The 24,796-nt window shown below is 43.8% G+C and overlaps 1 protein-coding gene across 4 annotated transcripts in view; it reads right to left on the bottom strand.

Annotated features, from left to right (window-relative positions):
- Window positions 1-10,807: 10,807 nt before the first annotated feature.
- The window catches only part of Slc38a1 (solute carrier family 38 member 1), an 85,323-nt gene continuing 71,334 nt past the window's right edge, over window positions 10,808-24,796 (bottom strand). For all 4 annotated transcript variants that reach the window (XM_008841312.3, XM_008841308.3, XM_008841309.2 and 1 more), the window contains exons 11-16: window positions 23,595-23,674; window positions 20,546-20,646; window positions 18,762-18,880; window positions 18,111-18,252; window positions 17,923-18,020; window positions 10,808-16,295 (exon numbers count right to left, since the gene is read on the bottom strand). In XM_008841312.3, coding sequence (XP_008839534.1) covers window positions 16,194-16,295; window positions 17,923-18,020; window positions 18,111-18,252; window positions 18,762-18,880; window positions 20,546-20,646; window positions 23,595-23,674 — 642 coding nt within the window. In that variant the 3' untranslated portion in view covers window positions 10,808-16,193. The remainder of the gene's footprint in view (window positions 16,296-17,922; window positions 18,021-18,110; window positions 18,253-18,761; window positions 18,881-20,545; window positions 20,647-23,594; window positions 23,675-24,796) is intronic.

Here is a 24,796-nt window from a genome sequence, read left to right as displayed (position 1 = left end):
GCGTCACGGCTGCTGCTGGCCAGGGTTGAAGTCTTGACCATAACAGTTAACAACACGGGGTCGTCAGTGACCATGACTAGAGCAATTTCAACAGAGCAATCCAGATAGAACCTGGATGGAGTAAGCTAAGTGGAAGAGGAGAACAGTTGAAAGTGAAGACGGGTGGTTCTTTCTGGTAATATTGCTTTGGATGGAAAGGAAAGAAAACGAGACTGCCCCTAATAAGGGTGAAGAGAGTAGTCACACTGTAGGGGTTTTTAACTTTTTATTATTTATTTATTTATTTATATTTTATGTGTATGAGTGTTATACCTGCATGTAAGGGTACCAATGTCATACAATGCCCACAGAGAACAGAAGAGGGCTGAAGATCCCCTGGAACTGGAGCTGCGGATTATTAGCTGCCATGTGAGTGCTGAGATTTGAAGCCAGGTCTCCGGCATGATCAGCCAGTGCTCTTAACCGCTGAGCCATTTCTCCAGCCCCAGTGTTGTTGTTGTTTTTAATGACACTGAGTTTTTTTTCTTTTCACTTATCTCCACCTTGACTAGACTAGGAGGCAGGCAGAGAATGGTAAACACACCTCTCTGATAGATGACTGTGACTCCTGCCCTCCTAGAGGGAGAAGCGGAGGAGCCTGTGTGCAGACAGTGGGAAATCTACTTGTTTGTTTCTCTGTATGGGGAGGGAATGTTCTGTTTTGTTCCCTGCTGCATCCAAAGTGCCCGAGCCGTGGCTGACACATAGTGGGTACCCAAATGCTGAGTAAGCACTCACGCAAATGGAATGGGCCACAAGCAGAGTCAGAAAGTTGGTCCATGGAAACAGGGACAGACCTCCACGTGGGAGATGGTGCTGCTGGTGGCGCGTGGGGCTTTCTTCTGTGACGTGGGGAATGAAATCATGTATTGAGAATGGTAGTGGGTCAGAAGTTTCGGAGTTCAAGAAGAGAGACGGAGTTCCGCAGTTTAAAGAAGGAAGAACAGTGAACTCGAAGGGCATGTAATGTTGTCTGTGGGAAACGGGGTACGGTGGGGTTCCTGTTCTTATGCCCACAGCACAGCTTATAGGGAAGTTGTAGTTTCCACCAGATACAGGTAGATATGCAGCTGTAAGCACAGGCTTGTTGAGAAGTGGCTCTGGCTCGGGGAAGAACCGGGAGACCCTATAAAGAGAAATCGGCTGAAAAGAATCTAACGAAGGGACAATTTTCAAAGGTACGGCAATGTTAAGGGACCCGATGAGGATGAGGAGGCAGCCAGGGTTAGAAAGAGCAGGAGCCATTACCACCCAGCTGGTAAGGACAAAGGGAAAGACACCCCTGACCCAGCAGAGCTGTAGAAGAGGGGGTTCCCAGTCACTCCTGTGACCTTCAAGTAAGGCAGCACTTCCTAACTGCAGCTTGACCAGGAGGGAGCAGAGGATCCACACTCACCTCCCTCCCCTGCTAGGCACATCCTGTGGAATCCAGCTGGTAGCCAATGAGAAGAGCCTTGAGGGAAGCCTCTCCCAAAGGCTCAGAGAAAAAACAGAGAAGGACCTGGAAGGACAAGCTGGCTGCTGTGCTCCTGTCAAATCAGCATGGTGCCGTGTAGGGACTGGGGCTGAGTGAGGAGGTGCAGGAAAGGTTAGCTTGACTGTGGAACTGAGGCCAAGTCAGGAGGAAAAACCCACAGGGTCTGAGGGATGGCAAGAATGAAGAGAACCCTCTCCTTGTGAGGGTAAGAGATGGTTGGCATTCAGGAGAACGGTAGGCATGAGCCAGGCCTGGTGTCCCAAGCCTGTAATCCCAGCTACTTAGAAGACTGAGGCAGGAGGATCGCAACTTCAAAGCCAGCTTGGTCTGGAGAATGAGTTCGAGTCTATCCAGAGGAATTTAGCAAGACTTTGTCTCAGAAATTTTGAAATCAGATGAAGGTTGGGGATAGAGCTCAGTGGTAGGATGTTTGCATAATACGTGCAAGGATCTGGGTTCAACCCCCAGGGCTATGAAAGGTAAAAAGAAAAGAAAGAAGGGTAGGGAGGGAAAGGGGGAGAAGGGGAAAGGGAGGGATATATGGTGAGCATGGTGGAGCATGCCTATAATCCCAGCACTCAGGCAGCAGAGGCAGGACGGTTACTGCTTTGAAGCCCCCCTGGGCTACATAGTGAGACTTCCTGATAGGCAACCAACAAAGCAGCCAACCAATGAGCAAACAGAAAGCTCCAAAACACAAAACTAAAAACAACCCAAGCATAAAAAGAAACGGGAAGCATGAAGTTGAGATTAAGGAAGAGCTGCAGACACGTCTAGATATCGCAGTGTGGGCGAAAGGGTGCTGTGCAGTGAAGAATGGTCATCAAAGGGCAGGCTAAGGACCAAGAGGCTGGGCCAACCAGGATCCTGGTCTTCTAGCCTGCTTGTTGCCTCTACTGCTGACTGGTTTCTGCCGAGTTCTAGCCCAGCACCGTGCTCAGAGCTCTGGTACCTGCTATGGTCACCTGTGGCCTCATTGTCTAAAGTTTCTTGGCTGGTGGTGATGCCCATCAAGTCCTAGGAATGGCCCTGACTACCGCTGTCAGAATGTTAGCACTAGGAGGAGCCTAGCTTCGTTCCCTTGACACCAGTAGCTTTGACAGGGCTAATGGTGACTGAATCTGGTGTGGTTCCCCCCCCCAACTCCCCAGGCCTCCAGTTCCCCACAGCCTCAGAGAGTTGGGCGGCAGATGGGGGATCCCCAAGAGTGTGGTCTCACGCTGTCTTCTTCCTATCCTCTCATGCTGTTGAGGCCAGTGTGCTTTGAGCCAGATGCCCTATGAAAATACTGCTGAAAGGACTGACGAATGGACACAGTAAACGGCAGGTGCTTGCCGCAGTCATACTGTGTGAATGGAAAGCAACCCACAAGCAATGCCAAGTCCTGCACACCCAGATATGCTCCTCAGAAATTCTTATAAACCACCATTTGGCTCATAGGTGGACCTCAGGCACTTTGTGAAACTGGCCAGAGAAAAATCATAAGAGTTATGTATAAAATACCTGCTAAGAAGCAGAAACAGCTTTCCAAATTTACTGTAGATTTTGAGAGCTAAACTAATGGTGATCTTTTTAAATTGTGTGTGTGTGTGTGTGTGTGTGTGTGTGTGTGTGTGTGTGTGTGTGTGTGTGTGTGTGTGTGTGTGTGTGTGTGTGTGTGTGTGTGTGTGTGTGTGTGTGTGTGTGTGTGTGTGTGTGTGTGTGTGTGTGTGTGTGTGTGTGTGTGTGTGTGTGTGTGTGTGTGTGTGTGTGTGTGTGTGTGTGTGTGTGTGTGGACACACGAGTCAGAGGATAACTTGAAGGAGTCAGTTCTCTCATTCCATCCTCTGGGTCCTGGGAGTTGAACTGAGGTTGTTAGACTCAGTGGGACGTGCCCCATCTCCCTGAGCCATCCAACCTGTCCTGATGGTAAACTTTAAAAGGCATAAGAATATCAGTGACACTCTAACGGAAAGAGTGGGGATGCTTCTTCCTGACATGGCAAAACAATCTGGATTCTTAGTCATCAAAAACAGGGATGGAGAAAAATACTATTTGTAATTATGACAAAACTAGGACTACATTTTGAAAGGACGGTAGAAAACTGTTCTAGGTAGCCTTCTATTGCTATGATAAAACGCTCTGACCAAAACCAACTTGGAAAGGAAAGGGTATATTTGGCTGACACATCCTGATCACAGTCCATCTTTGAGGGAAGACAAAGTAGGAACAGAAGCTGAGACCATGGAGGAATGATGCTTCCTCGTTTGCTTCTCTGGCCTGTGCACAGCCTGCTTATACCACCTAAGCCCACCTGCCCAGGGTGGCACCACCTACAGTGGGCTGGGCCCTCCCGAATCACTTAACAATCAAGACAATGCCTCACAGACATGCCCAGAGGCCAGTGAGACAGAGGGAATCCCCCAATTGAGGCTCCCTTGTCCCAGATGTGTCAAGTTGACAACTGAATCAATCTAACACAAAGAGCTATGCAGTGAAGATTGTATCTTTCTGAAACATGTAAAATAAAAGCTATATGAATTGAGAGGCTTGCCCATGGCTTGGGTGGGAAGATGAGTTATTATAATAAAAGTATTGATTCTTGGGGCTAGAGAGGTGGCTCAGTGGTTCAGAGCAGTGACTGCTCTTGCAGAAGACCCAGGTTCAAAACCCAGCACCTATATGGTGGCTAACAACCCTCTGTAACTCCAATTCCAGGGAATCCAATGTTCTCTTCTGACCTCTGTGGGCATTGCACTTACATACATGCAGGCAATACACTCATACATATAAAGTAAAAATAATAAATAAAAATGTTTTTAAAAAGTATTGAATCTTTGCAAATAACTAAGGTTAATGTGTTTCATTTCCTTCCTGTCTTATCCACACTAGATTCCAGAGTTAAATCTCTAGGGATTTTTCAGGGGGATTGTCCATGCTCTTTTGTGGTGGGGGAAACATTGACCATTTACATAGCTCTTGTAACCTGATGTGAACTATTTCAAGTCAGTGCTGTTTTAATTACATCACTCAACGTTCACAACAGTTTCATGGAAATCTCCCCTGAGTAGTCCCACTTTACGAAGGCAAAACCAAGCATCAAGATATTCAAATCTGAGGCTGGAGAGCTGGTTCAGTGGTTAAGGACACTGGCTGCTCTTGTAGGGAGCTGGGGTTCAGTTCCCAGCACCTACATAGTGGCTAACAACCATCTGTAACTACAGTTGCAAGGAATCCAATGCCCTCTTCTGGCATCCATGGGCATTGCAAACATGGGTGCATTTCCATACATGCAAGCAAAACTCATACATAAAAAATAAAAATAAATAGAAATTTTAAGCAGACACTCAAGTCTGAGGTTGCCAGGTCAAGAGTGGAATTCAAAGGGTGGCTGCAGAGTCCACATTTCTAATCTCTGTGATGAAAACCATAGTCTGGCATTCATTATCAATTCAGTGTTTAAAATCAGCCCTGTATGTTGAGCTCCGGGGAAAAGGTATTAATTTTGGTTACCACAGGAGAACGGTCAGGGAGGCCATAGAAGACACTTGGTAGCACTGAGGACAGTTGTCCTGTATGAGCCGAGTTAGTGACTAGGGACAGAGTGTAACAGCAGAGGGAAGAAGGACTCAAAGACCTGAGGCCAAGACATACTTGGGACTGAGACCAGGGCACACTTGGGGCTGATCAGAACATACTTGGTACTGAGGTCAGGATTCACTTGGTACTTAGGCTAGGGCGCACTCGGTACAGTTGGTGAACGGGAAGGCCAGTTTGGGGTGAGGGTGATAAGAAAGAGATCTAAAAAGACAAGCTTCTTCTCCGTGTCATACAGTAGCACACCGGACAATTTGGATGGCTACTGAGTCCTTACTAACTACCTGAGAATGCGTTCTTTACTCGGTTGTCAGATGAGGCCATGCAGTATCTGCATTCAGTCCACATCATACCCACTAGCACCAGAGCGTGTGCTCCTAGGAAGCAGTATTTGAAAAGAGGATGTGGCCTGGGAGTTTTCATAGAATTCTGAGGGGGAATCCTGAGAGACTCTTGAGAACAGTCTGGAAGTCCCATTCTATTTAGTTGAACAGACTGTGTGTTTGGACCCTGGATGACTGGTAGTTTATTTCTTTGATTTTGAACAAGAACGTGCATTAGACTTAGTTGAGTCTTGCCCCTCCCTATAAACAACCCCCCTAGTGAAATTGCTTGAGAAAAGAAAAACACCTCAAATATTAACAACAACCAGAAAAATCAAACAGGATCTTGGTTTGTCAAGTAGGTTCAGACCTGTTATCTCACTGGGGGCCACATTGCTGTACCACTTAAATATCAGCCATACCAGTCATGGGTTAGCAGGAAATACTAACACCAGGCACACTGATCATAGCATGGGACCCTTCAAAAACCGCTAAGGGAACAGATCCGGACATAGGACATCATTTGACCCTCAAAGTTCTTTCCCCAGGCAGAGAAGACTGCCTCTAAGCCATTAAGAGCCACCCTTTCAAAAGTGGGGCAGTACTACCATTCCCTTTTAAGTCGAAAGCTCAGGAGCATGGCCTATTCACAGACATGCTAGCCTGGACCGCATGATGTTTATTTTTTTTTTGTTTTGCGTTTGTTTGTTTGAGACAGGGTCTTACTATGTAGTTCTGGCTGGCCTGAAACTTACTATGTAGACCAGGCTGGCCTCCAATTACTTCTGCCTCTTGAGTGCTGGAATTAAAGGTATATATCACCACACCCATCCTACATGATGTTTTAACTTATTTACATTTGGTTTTTTGAGAAAGGGTCTCTATTCTTGGCTGGCCCCCCAAATCACTACATAGCAAAGGATGCTCTGAACTTCTGATTCTCTGCCTCCCAAGTACAGGGGTCACAGGTCTGTGCTACTGGACATAGTTTTTTTTTTTTTTTTTTTTTTTTTTTTCTTCCTTTTCCCCCCTCCCTTTCCCCTGAATTTCCCTTGATTTTCTCTCTACTGTAGTTTCAGTAATATTTTGTCCTTATCTTATTGGGCGTGTTTAAAGGAATGATAGACTAAGGTGATAAATTAGATACAAAAGCTTTGAGGTTTTTTTTTTTTTTTTTCTTACTGGGCAGAAGTTCCTTGTATCTCTACCAAGAAAAGAATGTTTAAGTTAACAAGTAACACAGAAGGCCACACTGTCTTTATTCAACAGTAAACAGAGTGTCAAACATTGTAGCTCCTCTGAGAGTCTTGGGTGAGTTTAGAAAGTCATGACTCAGCCTAACATTATGTCCTCTTTTCATCTTGAGTTTTGGGTGGTTTCTTCTTCTTCTCCCTCTCTTCTCCTCCTCCTCCTCCTCCTCCTCCTCATCCTCCTCCTCCTCCTCCTCTTCCTCCTTCTCCTCCTCTTCTTTTCCCTCTCCCTCTCCTTCTCCATCTCCTTCTCTGTCCCCCTCTCCCTTCTTCTTTTTGCTTCTTTGAAATGGGGCCAATTAATTTTTTTTGTAGCTTCTGTGTTTTGTACCAAGAAAGGTCTTCTTTAAACTAATAAGTTGTATACATAAGATAGAGACACACAATAGCGGTAGAAAAACCACAAGGAGCATTGAAGTTTTGGGTGACCTTTCAGTGACATACGATAGCATCCCGTTTGAAGACCCATGACAGGGTGGCTGATGGTGATAAAATGTTGGTCATGAGCTATTGTAACACATCGCCATCTAGGTCTCTAGTCTTGTTATCAAACAGGCTTCTGCTCCCCGAAGCTTGCCTAAGGCTCTGTTACAAACCACAGGCCAACTCTGGGGCTTTCAGCAAGGCCTGCCCCAGAGTCTCATGGACAAGGATCCTGCGCCAAGGACCTTAAACTACTGACACTTCAAAGAATAGACTCTTGGGCACAGGCTTCTGAGCTGACATTGCCTAGACATCTTTCAGGTTCTACCTGTGGAGCAAGTGTGAATTTCCAGGACTGTTTTTAATCCAGACGCAGACAGCTTTATGAACGCAATGTGCCAACCCAAGATTCAGCAGAACAGAATCGCAAAGGTCAGGGTGACCTGAGGAGAAAATCTTCCCTGGTTGTAGATGGGCTTTTAATGTTCCACTTGATGGCTATATAAGGAAGTTATTTAGTCCCCAGCAATGGAATAGAATCTGCTTTTGCAAATTAAAATTCCATTTTCACGGAACTCTCCTCAACCCTTGAGTTTAAAACGTGTGACAAAATCCCTTTACCTTTCAAAGCAGTGTAGTCACTTGCATAGGTCCAACAAAAATCTTTTCTGTAAATTAGGACAATGTTGATTGTGTAACCCTGGACTGTCTGGAAAGGCTATACTGAAGAATGCAGGTCATTCAACAGCTCCCTCAAAAAAGTGTTAAGGAACTAGTGTTACAAAACCCTCCCAGGAAAATTCGCCTTGGATCAACCTTACAGGCTTGTAACCCGCACCCTAGTTCCAAAGGTGCTGATCTCGTGCAGGCTAAGTGCACTTCCCTGTTGGCCAGGCAGCTTACCAAATGTAGGGAAGCTCGAATATAAAGGATTTGCTCTCAATAGATAGTACTGGTGAGATGCAGCCAGCTGTAGGTTTGCTTCCTGGTTTAGAGTTAGCCAATAGTGAACTTCTAAAGGTGGATGCTGTGCCCACTAGCCACTCGATGCTGTACAGATCGACTGCAAGGCAGCCCAAAGAAGGCTGTGTGTCAACTACCATCTAACCACACCTGTGAAAGTCAATGGCCAGACCTAAATGAAAACAGTCTTTCTATTCCCAAGAAAAATCTTTGTGACTTTAATGGCAATAAAAATGGGAGTCAAAAAAATTGACTTTGAAAGAAGCAAGAAAGATTACTAGGTACATATTCAGTGAAGTATTAGGTGTCCCTTCTGGGCTATCCAGTTCTACATATTCTATGAACAGATTTTAAAGTTTTTTTCTTTTAAAGTTTTCCACTTTTGTCTTTAAGCTCTTTCACAGTCTTGCAAATTTAGCAAACTGATAGAAACAGAATTTTTTTTTTTTTATTGTCCAGAGACACAAATGAATTCTGGTTGAGATACTAATACAGCTGGTCTCCCACTGGACGGGGCAGTGTTGCATCCCTATCACTGCAGATTGCTTCCATGCCTGTTCTTTCTTCTCAGATATTTTTATTTTATGTGTCCGAGTGTGCTGTCTGCAATGTATGCATGCAGTGCCCTCAGAGATCAGAAAAGGGTGTCAGGCCCCCTGGAACTGGAGTTACGGAAAGGTCACTAACTGCCATGTTGGATGTGGGGAACCAAACTGGGGTCTTCTGCAAGAACATCAAGTGCTCTTAACTGTTGAGCCATCTCTCCACTACCCCATGTCCATTCTTGAATTTTCCTTTGAACCACCCTCCTGGGCTTCAGAGCTGAGAGATTGAATGCAGAGTCTGGTAAATTTTTTTTTTTTTTCTTTCTTTTTTTTTTTTTTTTTTTAGTGAGTCAAGTTCTCGCTATGTAGCCCTGGATGGCCTCCAGCCCTCTGTGTCATCTGGGCTGGCCTTCATTCTCCTGTCTCATTCTCTAGAGCGACACACTTGACATTATAAACCCTGTGTAAACACTGTTACTTGGTTATTAAATACTGAATTAAAATCAGGCATGGTGGCTCAAGAGGGCTGCCATGAGTTTGAGGTCAGCCTGGGCTCCATAGTGAGTTCTAGGCCAGCTTGGGCTACAATGTGAGATTTCTCTCTGAAAACAAAATGAAATTAAAAAATGAACTAACTAAATACGACATGATTATGTTGTGTCTCAAGTATGCACGTTGTACATGTGTAAAAATGCACATATTCTCCTACGTGTTCTTTAAAGTCTTCGATATATTTTGAGTTCTTTTAGATATAAGGAATAGCATGGATCTAGATTTATTTTCCTCAAAAACTAGCCCCCACCAGCACTTATTGAATAGTATTTCTCCCATTGGTTTTAATTTTCCATTTTATTTTATGTGTACATGTGTTTTTCCTGCATGTATGTGAGTGTACCATGTTTGTGCAATACCCACGGAGGCCAGAAGGCATCAGATCCCCTGGAACTGGAGCTGTGGGGTAGTTGTTGGCCATCCTCTGGGTACTGGGAGCTGAACCTGTGTTCTCTCTTCAATCCCTCTCCTACTGGTTTTAGAGACTACCTTTCTGGTATTTTGGGGTCATTCCCATGTTCTCTGTAATGGTGTTTACTTTTAAGCCCTAGCAATCTGATTTTAATGCTATAACTTTAAACTGTACCAACAATTTGGCAGGTCATTTTGATGTTTCATTGAGTATAACAGAGAAGATTGTAATCTAACTTGAATTCATCAAAAATTTACAGTAACCAGAGCTTTAAAAAAAAAAATCGTTCTGTTATTTGACCCTCATCCATTCTTTCCAGACTGCCTGAACTAAGTAGATTATAATAGGGACTAGCAGGTAAGCAGACAGTTGTTACCAGCAGTCTGGAGAGAATCATGAACAGCCTCACACTCGGTTGCACCAAAGATGGCCTAGGCTACCCTTGGAGTAACTGTTCACAAGTGCAATTTGTGTATCTGAACTTGGCCGTCCCTTGCCTCTCTGACAAAACCTTCCTAAGGCCACGGGAAAAGCAAGTGTTAAAGATGTGGGAAAGCTCAAAAGCTGAGGTTCCTACAGAAGTTTCAAGTGTTGACAGGATTTCCCTTTTTACAGTGGTTGCATTGTGGGTTCCTACAGGAGAGAAGTTGAAATTTATACTCATAAACATGAACTTGTGTCAGAAAGAGGAAAGACTGGTCAACTTTGATTAAGAATGGAGAAATGTATGTGTCGGGTTACATAGATACCTATTAGATTTTGTTTTCTACAGATAGGGTCTTGCTGTGTAGCCCAGGCTGGCCTGGAACTCTCTATCCTCTTGCCTCAGTCTTCTGAGTGCTGGGATTACAGGCATCTACTGCCAGGCCCAGTTAAAGCTTGGGTTCTATTTTAAATTTTTATTTATATATTTTATGTGTATGAGTGTTTTGCCTGTGTGTATGTACGTGCACCTGTTACGCAATGCTCATAGAGGCCAGAAAAGGTGTGGGACTCCCTAGAGCTGGAGTTACAGACAGTTGTTAGCTGCTATGTGAGTGCTGGGTATCAAAACCCAGGTCCTCTGCAAGAGCAGCCAGTGCCCTTTACTGCTGAGCCATCTCTCCAGTTCCCGTGTTTGGGTTCTTGAAGATAAACTCCCATGATCTAGAACCATATCATGTGTACAAAGTGTTCTCCAGCCATTCTGAAACGTGGACAGTACTCAGTTGCCCCTGGTTTAGCTTCACAAAGAATCAACACAAGACTTGTAAGCACTTTGGATTCACATTTTAATGTTTAAAAACTATGTTAACAGAGCATTTATAGAAGAGAACTTCTTACATTTCTTTATTTATACCACACCCTGAAAAAACAAAGCAAAATAGCAACTCCATGTGACTGTGAACAGTAAAGTTTTGTGACCTGTGACTCACTTAGGATGCCCACCTGAAATTCGTTTACAAGATCTTTACATGAATAAAACAGTGGTGTGCTACATGTACTGACTCAGATGGAGTCTAAGACACACTGGACTCTAAAGACTGGATTACGTTCCAGTGGTGAAGAGGGAAAACTGTTCAGGATGGCTATGTCAGCATCAACGCTAAAATAAAAGGCAAACATGCAAGACTTTAAAAAAAAAATCATAGGGTTTCTTTTCTCTCTTGACATTTGTGCTAACCTTAATACTCAGCTCCCCCATCAAAGATCCCAAAGTTTGGGAAACAACAATTCCATTTTGGAAAAAAAAATCTCCCTAACTTCTGTTTTCATAAATACTATGCAATAGCATCAATATTAACTCTGAAAGAACTTTATACAGAAACCATTTGTTGTCTTGGGCACGTCTACGTGACAATGATTTGCTTCTCAATAGTCTTTAATTGAATCATTTAAATAATTGATAATAATACCAGCATAAGAAATCAATGCACTTATTTCTGTCATTTCTTTTTCTAAACAATTAAGGTTTTAGGCTCCAGCTGTTACATTGATATAGGAGAAAATGTAAAATTTTTCTAATTCCCAAACAAAACCACTAACATCTATGCAAACATGTTATTTCTTATGTGTAGATACTACTGACCTCTATTTCTGTGTGGTTCAACAACTGCAAAAATATACAGCCTCCTATTTATTTACAACATATTTACAAACAATGAACCTCAGCTGTATAGATTCTTCCTTTTAAAACACAAATCAAGCCTGTGTACAGACAGGCCCAGTGCATGGCTCTTCCTCAGAGAAAACCTCGAGGAAGTTAGACATTGACATCATACATCCGTGCAGATTCTGCTCCTTAAGATTTAATGATACTTTCAGTTGTTGGCTACACCCCCAATTTGTACCCCAAAGCCTTCTATCACTTTCAACAATCCACTGTATTTTGGAGGAAGCACACATGTTCTGTTGATGAAGGATGCTCAGATCAGCCATCCCTAAAGGAAGCTGCTGGTCAGTATTGCTAGGTCTGTAACTTCTTTTTCAGTGTGGCTGGGAGTTCACTTGAATGGGGTGATATTTTTCATAAAGCCTGTGCCTCTTCTAAAATGGATGAACGGAGGCTTTGCGCTAACTAACAGCGGTGCCACCCCACATGGCCCCAAGGAAACGAAACTGGGCTCCTTTCAGGATCTTTTGCTGCTTCCTTCAGCAGTATAACCCTTTTGGTAGAAAATTCATTTTATTTATATTACTATTTTGCAGTGCCAGGACTGAACTCAGGGCCTTGCACACGCTAGGCAAGCACTTCAACACCAAATGGCCACTCATGAGCCCCCACAGCAGACACAGTACTCTGGAGAACTGACTTTTGCTAAGAACTCAGCATTGCCCTTAAGGTTACAAAAGGCATTTTCTTTTAATTTACCTTAAAAAAAAACCCAGCTGTTAAAAAAACCCCAAAGTACTATCATGCCTTAAGCCAAAGTCTCCCTAAACTATAGGCACCCCAAGTTTCACTCATGCCCTGGCAGGGTATTCCAATGAGTGGGAGGGTGGGGGGGTTGTACAGCTGCTGGCTGCACCAGAGTGGCCCCTCTCCTGCCTGATACCAGCTGGGGCCCTTTCTTCCCCTTTTAAGGGGCCCTGGTTCTCATTCCTCACCCCAGAAACTGCTTTTTGAGGCAGGACTTATGAGAACACACACTCATCTGCTTAAAGTACTTCTCAAACTTGATGACACTTGCATCCCCTGGAGACCAAGCCAAAACTTCTGGAGAGCAGACTGCTGTGCTCACTGAGGCTTCCTGACAAGTCTGTGGCTGCTGCTGCTGCTCTGGGGACTGCACTTAGAGAAAGCACTGGGTTGGAGGCTTGCGTCCAGCTCCAGGAGAATTCTTGAGATGAACACCAGAGTGTTCTCTGATGTACCACAGACACCTGTCCTCTGCAACCCACACCCGTCAGTGATTTTCTGTTTCTTAGCAGGGTCTATAAATGCAAGGGAAAGTGGGTGGAGGCCCTTTTGTACCTTTCATCTAATTACTGGGCTTGATTAGAAGCATGGAAGCCACTAAAAGTGCTGTGTGCTGGCCTCAGAGGTGGCATCTGGGAGAAGCCATGAAGCCAGTAGAGGGGAAGGTGAACTCCAGGAACTAAGGGTCACTTCCATGGAAGCAGCTAGGCCTAGACTTCCAAACAGGAGGTACCAGCTGAGGAACGCCCGTGTGTCCTCACCACTGCCATCCCACCAATAGGCTTTCTGGACTTCCTCATCTCTTTTCTGCATGCTGTGGTCACCTTTAACTGGTGGTGCCTGACTCCAATTCCAGTAGGTTATCTGTGGTAGAGACGGACCACCCAGATTCCACCAACAGCAAGCAGTTATGTGTTTTGGGTGACTCGGACGTGCCCACCTCCATTTCCTCCAGGCTATCTGGGGCTGTGGATGTTTTCGTGGTCCTCTTACACCATTCCGTTTCAGCTCAACTCTTGAGTTCGGTTATCTTTCCAAGCTGTTTCGGGGGCCTAACCTCCAGATATAACCCAAATAATGATCCTGCAAAGTTTCATAATAGGATCTCCCTATGAACTGGGCACCGCCTGTGCTTAGAAGAGTAGACTTCCCCCTGTGCATGGTTCAGTACCGCTACGTCTAGCACTAAGTTAGGAATCTATAGCATTCTGTGTTACAATAACTAAAGAACAGGTCTAAGTCTCAGGTAAACTGTTCCGGTTCACCAGTGTGGAGATCCAATAGACCAAGGGAGAACGCACTGCTTCGACTGGCTAAGGGTTACTCTTTAGCCTACTAATTTAGCAGAAAAATGTTTACTGCACTTGACTGTGCTGTTTGAATTCTACCTAACGTCTGTGATATGGTTATGTTTTGGCTACCAGTTCATTATTCTGAACAAGAATAAGAGTAGAACACTGTACAGCTAATACCACAGAAACCGAGGAATTAACTGCTGACATTTGACAAAGATGGTAAGGCCTGTTACATTCAGAGAAATTCAGGTAAACAAAGGAGATCTTAAAAATGTGACATCACAGATATCAACAATAATGTGTTTCCTGTAAATAAATATGCTTTAAATAATACATTAGTTGTACCAACATATAAAATTCACAGATCCCAAATCACAACACATCCCAGAGTTAATAACAGTTTTCTGAATTCACTTTGTGAATGTAAAACGAATTGCTACAAAATCATGAGGAAAATAGGAAAAAGGTAGTGTAGCTTACAAACTAAATAATGTAATTTTTAAATGGTGCTCGAAAGAAACTCCAAAGATTGGCTGAATCTCGTTTCTGTCATTTTCCATAACATGGGAAACCCTTCTGGGAAAAGGGCAGAGATGGGTTTTGCTAAGTTAGATATTCCTGTCTAGGTTGTGTGTTCAATTGTGTGAACGCTGACTGGATGTGGATATAACTCTGAAGCACTGAAGGACAAGGTGCAATGACACAAGGCAGGAAATAACTTTTCTCTCTCCCCCAAGAGGACGGCAGCAGGCGCTTTGATGCCTGCTCACCTATGAGACTTAGCATGTAGGGAGATAGCTTTGACTCTCATGAGATTTGTGAAGGCCTTTGGAGATTTCTATTGGGGAAGGACAAAATCTAGAGCTAAGATCCTGGGATCTCTGCCAAGTGTCTGCGATCAGGTTCTCATTTCCAAGTAAGAAATCTGCGCTCTGTGTATTTCTGAAAATTCAACCGGAAGACATCAGGCTGAAATACAAGCCATTTGTGGAGAGTGGCTCACAGAGCAAGCACATTTTTTACCTGGGGGAGACACGGACAGTCCAGTTGGAGGATGCTGCCCTGGGTTCCCTTGGGCTCCCCGTCCTTTTTCAACTGTCTTGTCCACAGTGCTCTTGTTTACAGCCTCCTTGCAGGTTCACTCTGCTCCCCTTAAGAAAAGGACTGGGGAAGAGTGTAGGCAGCTCTGCCGTCCTGTGTGGGTCACCTGGAAGACGCAGTAGTGGGGAAAGGGCAGGAGACACAAGTGGGGACCTTCCAGTCTTCCCCATTAAGGGAAGGAAGGTACACAGAGACTCCAGAAGAGGTTCTCCAGAGATGCTCTAGGAGGGTTTATTTTCAAGACTGGATGGAAAATAATGGACGGGGGGATAGAAATGAGGCATCTTTAAGGTACAAAAATCTTGTCTTTCTAATAACTAGATTTATAGATATAAAACAAGTCTTTTAAAGACTGTTCTAAAGTAAAGTACCCAATATAAAACAGGAATGACTTGTCCCAGGTCATCCTTAGATACACATTATTCTCTGTTGTAAAAAGCTGCTGGACTTGACCAAATGCTGCTGGGCTTATAAACTAATAAAACATTTCCCTTTTCGATAATTCATGTGTAGAGATGAAGGCAGGCTATATCAGAACAGTATTTTCTTAGGTGTTTTGGACAGCCTCATCAATGCAGGAGCTATGGATCCCAGTAGAAGGTGACTCAGCCTAGAGTAACTAACACAGGATGCCAAGAGGGAAACAAAACTTCATTGTGGGATCAACCAAGTTGTAGTTTAATACATCTGCCAAGGCGCTATGCCCACCCCTTCCTAACTGAGGACACTGACAGGGAATGGCTCTTCGTGGGGGCAAGGTGCAGTACCAACAGGCTCACCTTTGATGATCAGATCTGCCCCAAATATTGGGCTTGCTAAGATCCAGCAACGGAGCACAACCTGTCTTTGAAAGGGTTATCCCCATGTGCTATGTTAACCAAAATAGGCAAATTATTTACGAAACCTCTTTTTTTCTGTAAAGCAAAATAAATATATACAATTCAAGATTATTTTCTCTTCTAAAACAGTACAGATAGCATGAGTTGAACATCAGTAGGAAAATTATTTCAGAATCTAAATGTACAATGAGTTTGACTGATGATCATGTTTTCAAAGTTCCAAAGGACTGAGAAGCCACAAAACACAGTGAGGAGAGGGAAAAAGAATTGATTGTTGAAAGTGCCAGAAAAGACAGCTGCATGAACTTTGGAAAAGATAAAATTCACAACAACTAAGTTGACCCAAAATCCTGGAGGAACATGAGCTGTTCTAGAAGCAGGTCAAAAGTGTTATCTTGTGCATCTCTGTTTGTTTCTGTAATCTTGCAAAAGAGGGGATGAGGGGTTGCTGATGAGTGGTGCCTGGATGAGCTGTGACCAGACGCTTTTCTTGCTGGTCTCAGTGGCCTTCGTCACTGCCAGATGAGCAGGCCCAGTCGTAGATGACCAGGGGGATGCTGACCAAGGAGAACAACACCCCCAGACCCAAGAAAAGGGCCGCCTGGAGCAACAAAAAGTGTGGGTTATTTTCAATGCAATCAACATTTTCCACATGCACCTGGGGAAAAAAACAGACATCTGTACCCTTTGTGTCCCTTTGCATATGGAGTTCCTTACAACCATTGCTAACTTTTCTGAAATTGGGTCAGTGTGATGCTGTAAGAATGGGAAACAAGGAAAACAGAACTATGCCCCACATTCAGTTTTGTGACTTCTGTCTGGGTCCCATCAAATGTAAAATTCTACAAATGACCAGGTTGCCTTATGACTTCTCTCTAATTAGGATCACAACTTAAAAAAAAAATGCTTTTGAAAATATATCCAGGTCATTTTGTTGGCCTTTGCCTACCAACCCAGGTCATTACTAGGAAGCCAACAGTTCTGTTTGAATCAATGGAATGCATGTCGTCTTGCTGTAGGATATTGGAAACAGGTGTCCAAAACTAAGGTACTTTGAAGGTCTGATGAAGGTCACAGATGGATCTCTCAGTCCAGGACCTGGGACATGTGCACTTATGTATTGCTTGGTCTGGGAACTGATGGGAGGGAGGATGCCTTGGGAGAGCCAGGAGTGGCATGGAAATGGAGGAAGAGAGCTGAGGGAAAGAGAGCTGGCAAAGAGTGGGGCTGGCCAATCTAACACCCAGAAGTCCCTACCCAAACGCGGCCCCTGTCCAGTGCTGTTTGGGAGACACAGCTCTATTATGGGAGCAGGGATGTAGAAGCCTGGAGAATGTGTGGGTAATAGGTCTCCGCCATCTGTAGCTTCACTCTGAGTAGGTCTCACTGCCATGCCCCAGGAACAGCTTCTTCCCTCATGCTTATAAGGACTCACTCCATGTGGCTTCAGGAATAATTCTCTTGGGGAACTAGATTTCTACCAGCATCGATGGTGCACAGAGACCAGTCCCTTCTGCCTGGGGCTCTCCTCTGGGTTTATAGACTAAGGTGACATGTGATTGCAGTGCTTACACTAGCTGGGAGGGCAGCTGGGAAGCCTTCTCTGAGGCCAAGCAAAATGGTGCTCCAGAAGGGACTCAGGTAGCAGCCACTCCATCCCTGCGCCCCTCACTGTCTCCAAGTGTACCACCTTCAGATGCCCTCGAACTTCATCAGATCTGGAAACAAGAATCCCAATATAGAAAGGTAGTTTTTGAATCCAGGTCTGCTTGCTCCAAACCATTTCATTTCTGTCATTCATTTAAAAAGACTCTTTAGGCTAACTAAGACATTTTACTTAAGGCCTTGCCCTTGTCCTGGGTTATAAATAGTTATTTGACAAGAAATCATACAGAAATAGCAGACTGCGTCAAAACCTTCGAGTCTCTGTTTATTTCATATCTTGCCAAAGACAAGGCGTTATCCTACAGAGAGAGGAACATAAACATCCATTCTCCCATCTGGCCGTGCCCTGGGTCAGAACAGAGACCAAGACTCGGTGACATCAAAACTGTACAAGATGCTGTGAGGAGTGGAGAGGATTCTGACTAGAAACTTTGGCTCTCTTAAGGGGAAAACGACAGGATGGACACTACATTCAAGGCAACTGAATGCAGATTAGAGGGGAGAGAGATGCACATTTTACTTTAGTTTAAATGGAAAACTAATCAGAAAAACAACAGCCATACCCAAATTCTTTGAGTGCCTTTATCGCCATCCTGGTTTGTGATTTTTAAGTAAAGCGATGAAGGAAGAATGAAAATGAGCATATTAGCAGATGTAACACCTGTAAAGTAAGGAAAGAACCACTGGGTGTTACTGAGAAATTTTAACCATAAAATGCTGCCATCCCCGTAAAATGATTATGAAAGCATACCTACGACTCCAAAGATATCCTTCATAGAGGGTATAAAGATCACCAGCAAGTTGATAATAACCAAGAGTATGAAGGTGACCAAGACATGACGCAGTGAATTGAACTTTGTCTTCTTAGCCAGTTCAAATAAAGACGCCCGAACCTGCCGGAAAAGAAAACAAAGATTTGGGAAGGATCTAAACAGCAGGCTAACCCATTTCTCAGCAGAATAACTGATTTTATGGAATTTTTGAGGTGTTTTGTGCCTGGGTAAAGGAGAGACAGCTTAACAGTTTGGATGGTAAAGGGGCTTGACAAACTGTATTTCGCATGTATGGAATAGTAAAAATTTTCCTTTGGGTGGGGTAATTTCTGCCTCTGTTCTAAATAAGATTTGAGTGGTCTCTACAGTAAGGTAGGACTGAGATGCTATCGCTCTATCTACATCTCTAAAAAGAAGAGGGTGGACTGATCAGAAGGAAGATTCAGTCCACAGAGACAACACTAACTCCTGGATCCCCAGTTGCTGTCCAAGAGCACAGAGACTTGGCTGACCCATGTCCATGAGCAGGGAAGTCACCTGGGCAGGCTTTCTCTGGAGCAGGTCCCTAAAGGGAGAAGGAGAGGCGAGAACACAGCTTTTTTCAGATCACCCTGAGGCCTTTTACTTACCGTGAAAAATAACACGGGGACTGTGAGGATGACGGCCAGGATGACGGCCAGCCGCACAGTCAGGATGAGAATGTCATCTCTGCTCTGGTACTTATGGAGGAGGTCTGAGTGCACTTTGTCTGAAATGGGAGGAAATTCAGGGGGGTTGAAAGGAGACCAAGTGCATTGCTAAATGAGTTTTCCTCAACAACCAAGAATCTGTGAACAGCAAGGAAGGCAATGTTTTGAAGCATCTATGAAGACAATTAGTAAATTGAAACAGTCATGTGAGAAGTGGTCACTACATACGCACAAACGGAACATAAAGTCATCTCTAGAAGATTCCCGGCATGTACTAAACCACACATAAGGGTGAAAAGCCCCCTGGCACCTGCCTTTCCTATTAGGAGCTCACACCAAATAGACTCCCTGCAGAAACTGGGCATCTCTCCTTCCAACTCAACTTCCAGTGGCCAAGCAGCAGAGGTTAAAGCAACCCAGCTGCCATCAGGATGGACTTCTGCCCTGTCATGTCCACTTTTCTTAGGAAAGAGTAGTTAGTCTGTGCACTACTTTGAATGTTTCTCAACTCGCAACGACACAAAGTGTTATTTCAAAGGCTGTGGCTGCCAGAAGGGAGGCCTGCAGCAGGAAAAGGCTCGTTCTCTTCACGAGCAATCACTCCCTCACAACTCTCTTCCACAGCTTTTCACAACACCTGTTTTGAGGATCTGGGCAAGGAATTCAAACTGTAACCTGTACCACAGAGCAAGGTGTCAGTTTTTGAAAAAAGGGCTTGAGGTGATAATAAAAATCTCATTAGCTCTAATTTTCTTGACTCAAAATTCATAACCACCTATCAAAAAGCTGAGACTTTTTATTTACTCATATAAAAGGATCTGATATTCTATTATAGGTTTAAAAAATGAACTTACAAAGAAAATTCATAGCTTGAGCATGGTAACAGCGAGGCCTTGAATATTACTTCTTGTCTCTCCCTTCACCCACTCCAACCCATGATGAAGAAGCCTTTTGGTGCTAGTTATAGATTCATTAGATAATATTATTCTCTATTGTTTATGAAAATGATAATACAGGTGCCTTATAAGAGCAGCATTTCTGAGCTGAATTAATCTGCAAATGTATTTAAAATTTAGATATTTTTGTGCAGGGGCGGGGGGGAAGCCCCAAAGGAACACTTAGTAGAAAACATGGTTAAATATATTTGAATGAATTCTCAAACTACACTGTTCGTGGAAGAGTCTAGGTAGTGTTGCTAGGTCGTTCGAAGAGAAGGTGGGTGAACTGTTCCACCAGCAACAAGCACAAATGGAACCTCTTTTTTTTCTCACCTTTCACTTCTTCTCTGTGATCCTTTCCCTTCTCTGCAGGGCTCCAAGTGCTGGTGAACAATTAGGCACTTTATTTTTAATTAACCTGAGCGTCTTTCCCTGCTCACTTTCAGCATCTGTCTCTGTCTCTCTTTTCTATTAATGGAAGCTGACCCAATTTGCAACGTCAATTAGGAAAACCTTCGCTGATGTAGTTTTAAACTTTCCTAGGTAAAAATGGCATGCTTCCTCTTAGGAAGAAGAAAAACAGCAGAAAATTTATAGTATATTGTTTGAGTAATTAATTATTCTATCATGTAGTCCTCATGAACATGTATAAAAGGAAACTTCACCATTTGCTGTACGGAAACCTCCCCCTCACTCTTGGGTTCTATGTGGAATCATTCAAGTACTAAGTCTTACTCTTTATTTTCAATTCCAGATGGTGTGCATCAGATACCAGAAGTCACTTACCGTAGAATGTCAAGTAGCCAAAAATGGCAGTCAGGAAGTACATAACAAACATGGCGAAAAAGGAGATATTTGAAACCATCTGCATTTTTTTCTGTGATCGACTAAAAACAAAGAAAAAAGAATTTTAATAACTAAAAAAAATCATCTCACTGAATTGAAGCACCGGGGTTCACCCCGACTGGCATGGCTACCCTCCGGTTTCAGGCACACCTGACCAGCCTGAAAGACTCCTGCAGTGATGGTAGGTAGTTCAGAGTGACTTCTTTAATAACAAATGGGGGCTGGGCAGCAGAGAGCCTTAGATCACACTGAGTGCCCCTCCTGTGTCTCATCTGAATGGCAGACAGGATTTTTTAACATTTGGGATTACTACAGCTTCCCACACTGACCATGCACACACAAAAGTCAAGTTTGGAGACGTCAGCGCAGAACTGGATACGAGCTGGGGCTTCTGTTTGGGTTCTGGTTCCCATGGCCTTACCTCAGGGACGCCCCTGGACTCTCTCTCCAGAGAACAGCTAGGATGGTGGTGGGCTCCAGTGCTCACATCAAGATTACTCTGGGGTTGGGGTGACCCTTTATATTTCTTTAAATGGTCAAATAATTAATCTAAAAAATGTGTGCCCTGTAACAGTCAAAACATCCCCTTAGATCCTAACAGAGAATCAAAAATAACACTTGAGAAAGTCACAAACTAGTCGCTGACCATTCAACTTGAAAAACAACAAGACAGGGCTGGAAAGATGGCTCAGCAGTTAAGAGCACCCCCTGCAAAGGACTGGGGTTCAATTCCCAGCACACACATGGTGGCTAACAACTGTCTGTAACTCCGGCTCCAGGGGATTCGATGCCCTCTTCTGACTTCCACCACGGGCATTGCAGACACGGGTGCACCTACCTACATGCAAGCAATAAACTCATATACGATACGTCCAGGGGATTCGATGCCCTCTTCTGACTTCCACCACGGGCATTGCAGACACGGGTGCACCTACCTACATGCAATGCAAGCAATAAACTCATATACGTTAAATAAAAATAGGAAAATATTAAAAGAAAAAGAAAAACAAAACAACAAAGACGAGCCAGACATGGTGGCTCTCACCTTTCATCCCAGCACTCTGGAGGCAGAGGCAGGCAGATCTGTGAGACAGAGGCCAGCCTGGTCTAGATAGCAAGTGCCGGCCAGCTGGGAGTACAGACATACTTAAATTCTCTAAATAGAATCCTGGAAGGGGAAACGAGGTTTATGTATACAGATGCAGGCACCTCAAAATTTAGCTGTGTATCAACTAAACAGGAAAGACAAAGAATGAGGAGGGAACGCTAGGCTAAGGGACAGCAGTTTCATTTCAAAAAGGAAATACTAAATTCTCTGAGTGCTTTCCGAGCTTCAGCCGGTGTGCAATGGTGTCCTCTCTGTAGAGTGAACCTGATAACATTGGAGACCTGAGAAATTCATGATCAGGCCTTTAGTCCCTCCTGAAACAGTAATCAAAAATAAATCTATAGAAATCTGGTGTAACAGAGGCTGAGGCAGGAGGATTGTGAGTTTGAGGGCAGCCTGGGCTACATAGTAAGGTCTTGTCTCATAAAAATAAACAGGACAAAATAGAAAAGAAAAAGTAAAATAAATAAAAATAATGAATCATTATCCTAATAATTTCAAAGAAACACATTCTTTTTTTCTACTCAGTGTTTTTGTTTTGATATGAGGTCTCGTGTAGCCCTGGCCTACTTTGAACTTGCTATATAGACCAGGTTGGCCTGAAACTCCACAGAGATTCCTTTGCTTCTCCCTCCTGAGTGCTGGGATTAAAGATGTGCATCATTGCCTCAGCCAAGTCTGTAGTCTTAGTATTATTATTGTCTGACTTGAGCCTTTTCTACCTAAACCTACAAGTTAAGTAAGAGACAACACATATACATGGGTTGAGTGCAAGGTGCCAACAGCTGTATACATAAACCTCATTTCTCCTTCCAGGATTCTATTTAAAGAATTTAAGTATGTCTGTACACCAGTAATCTTAGCCCTTGGGAGGTGAAGGCAGGAGGATCAGGAGTTCAAGGTCATCCTAGGCTGCATGGTGAGACAGAGACCAGCCTGGACTACCTGAGACCCCATCTCAATAAAGAGAGAAATAATACAATTTCAGGCCAATCTGAAGATTATTATTCAGTTACAAAACAAGCCTAAGAAACAAAAATCAATACAGATATCTGAACACCTAAACAGTATAATATTTGGAAAGGAAATTAACTAAGAAGCCCGCACGGGGGTCCTGGGGAGATGGCTCAGTAGCACAAGGACCAGAGGTCAAACTCCCACAACTCATGTAAAAAGCCAGGTGTAGTTGCCTTCCTAAACCCCAGCGCTCTGCAGCGGGGTGACAGGATCATCACAGGGGCTTGTCAGTTACCAGCTTAGCTACAGGCTCACTGAGACCCTGTCTCAAGAGAAGAGAGTGATTAAGCACACACACACGTGTGTACACACACGTTTACACACACACACACACACACATCCACACATCCCACAAAATTAAAAGCCCACAAGCCCAGAGCTGTTGTCTCCTGGGGAGATGGCTCAGTAGCACAAGGACCAGAGGTCAAACTCCCACAACTCATGTAAAAAGCCAGGTGTAGTTGCCTTCCTAAACCCCAGCGCTCTGCAGCGGGGTGACAGGATCATCACAGGGGCTTGTCAGTTACCAGCTTAGCTACAGGCTCACTGAGACCCTGTCTCAAGAGAAGAGAGTGATTAAGCACACACACACGTGTGTACACACACGTTTACACACACACACACACACACATCCCACAAAATAAATAAATTAAAAGCCCACATGGCTGGTGACTTTCTATATTTAAAAAAAAAAAATACTGAGGATTTCAGCTTTTTCTTAATACAGAACTTGCTCAAAAATGGCAGAATGGTAGTGAATATTGAGGCCTGATGATGAATCCGTGTTTACTGTCACACAAAACTTGCCTATTAATGGGAGAGGCTAATAAAGTGATTAAGATATAAAAAAGGAACAAGTCTTACTCTTTGAGCTCACTGTAGATTGGCAGGACAGACGGGTGGCAGACAAACGCAAACGCAATGGTTGGTAAAGCGTACACCGTCTATTTGAAAGAAAGAATACATTCAGGAAAGACAATTTTGCCATAGGCCACGCAGCTCTGTCTTTCTGAGCTGTTATCTGACAGCTCTTCTGGCTCCCAGGATTATGTGGTTTTGAGCAGGGTTTGGGTCTCTCAGATACGAGTGGCTTTTCTAAGAAGGCATATCTAGCTCGGCCATTGGGCACTTCTGACAGAGGGCTTCGATCCAGCTCCCACGAGTGTCAAACACCCCGCGCAGCAGCGCTGTGTTCACCCGGCCACCAGCCAGGTACATGGAGCTTTCTGTGCATCTTCTTCCCGGGTCTCCATGGCAATAGAGAGCAGCGAACAGGCCACTGCTCTTTGACTCCCTCCCACAGTTAGCTGATTTGCCAAGGCATAATTAAAAGATGGCAGCTAAAAAACTTAGTTCCACAATTTACTACTTTGGCTGTATTTTTTTTAAAAAACTGTAGAATGATTTCTTTTAAAAAAGAAAAAAAAGATCTATTGATTTTCTTAGAGGAAAATTTTTAACTTTCAAACTCAGTATAACTTCCTATGCAAAAAAATACTAAGAAAGAAGAAGGAAAAATAACATATTTTTGCTCTACCTACACAAGGCACCTTCCAACAGAAATCCTGTGAGACACAAAACAGGACCCTCGTTTTCACAGGAGTTGGATATCAACATTTGAGGATTCCAAGCCAAGCCTGACTGACTGCAGGCCACTGTACCCCATGCTAACCATAGTATGGGAAGTTTTTAAAGTGGTGGTGTCTGTATTTTAACTGAGGACGTTTGCAGTGTTCCCTTCTGCCACCTCAGAATAAATTTATTAATCTGTTTTCGGACCATCACCCAGAACTTCACACAGGAAGAGAGGACCAGAGACAATTACCTAGAGAGACTTTCACAGAGAATGTGTAAAGTTGTCTTGTGCCATATGCATGCCTCTGTGGACTAGAGCAGTGTATTTCTCCAAGGAGTCTAAATGGATTACACAACCCAAAAGGCAATGACGCTGTGTTCTCTCAAGGATGAAAACATTTAAGACAGTGTAATTGCAACAAGCATGAGAAATATATTGCTCTTAATATAAATGCTCATATTTATATATATATATTTTAAATTATTATTAT

Source organism: Nannospalax galili, unplaced genomic scaffold, assembly GCF_000622305.1.
Source record: "Nannospalax galili isolate Female #2095 unplaced genomic scaffold, S.galili_v1.0 scaffold841, whole genome shotgun sequence".
Classification (NCBI taxonomy): domain Eukaryota; kingdom Metazoa; phylum Chordata; class Mammalia; order Rodentia; family Spalacidae; genus Nannospalax; species Nannospalax galili.
Note: the sequence above shows the minus strand (reverse complement) of the source record. Positions and strands in the feature narration are given on the sequence as shown.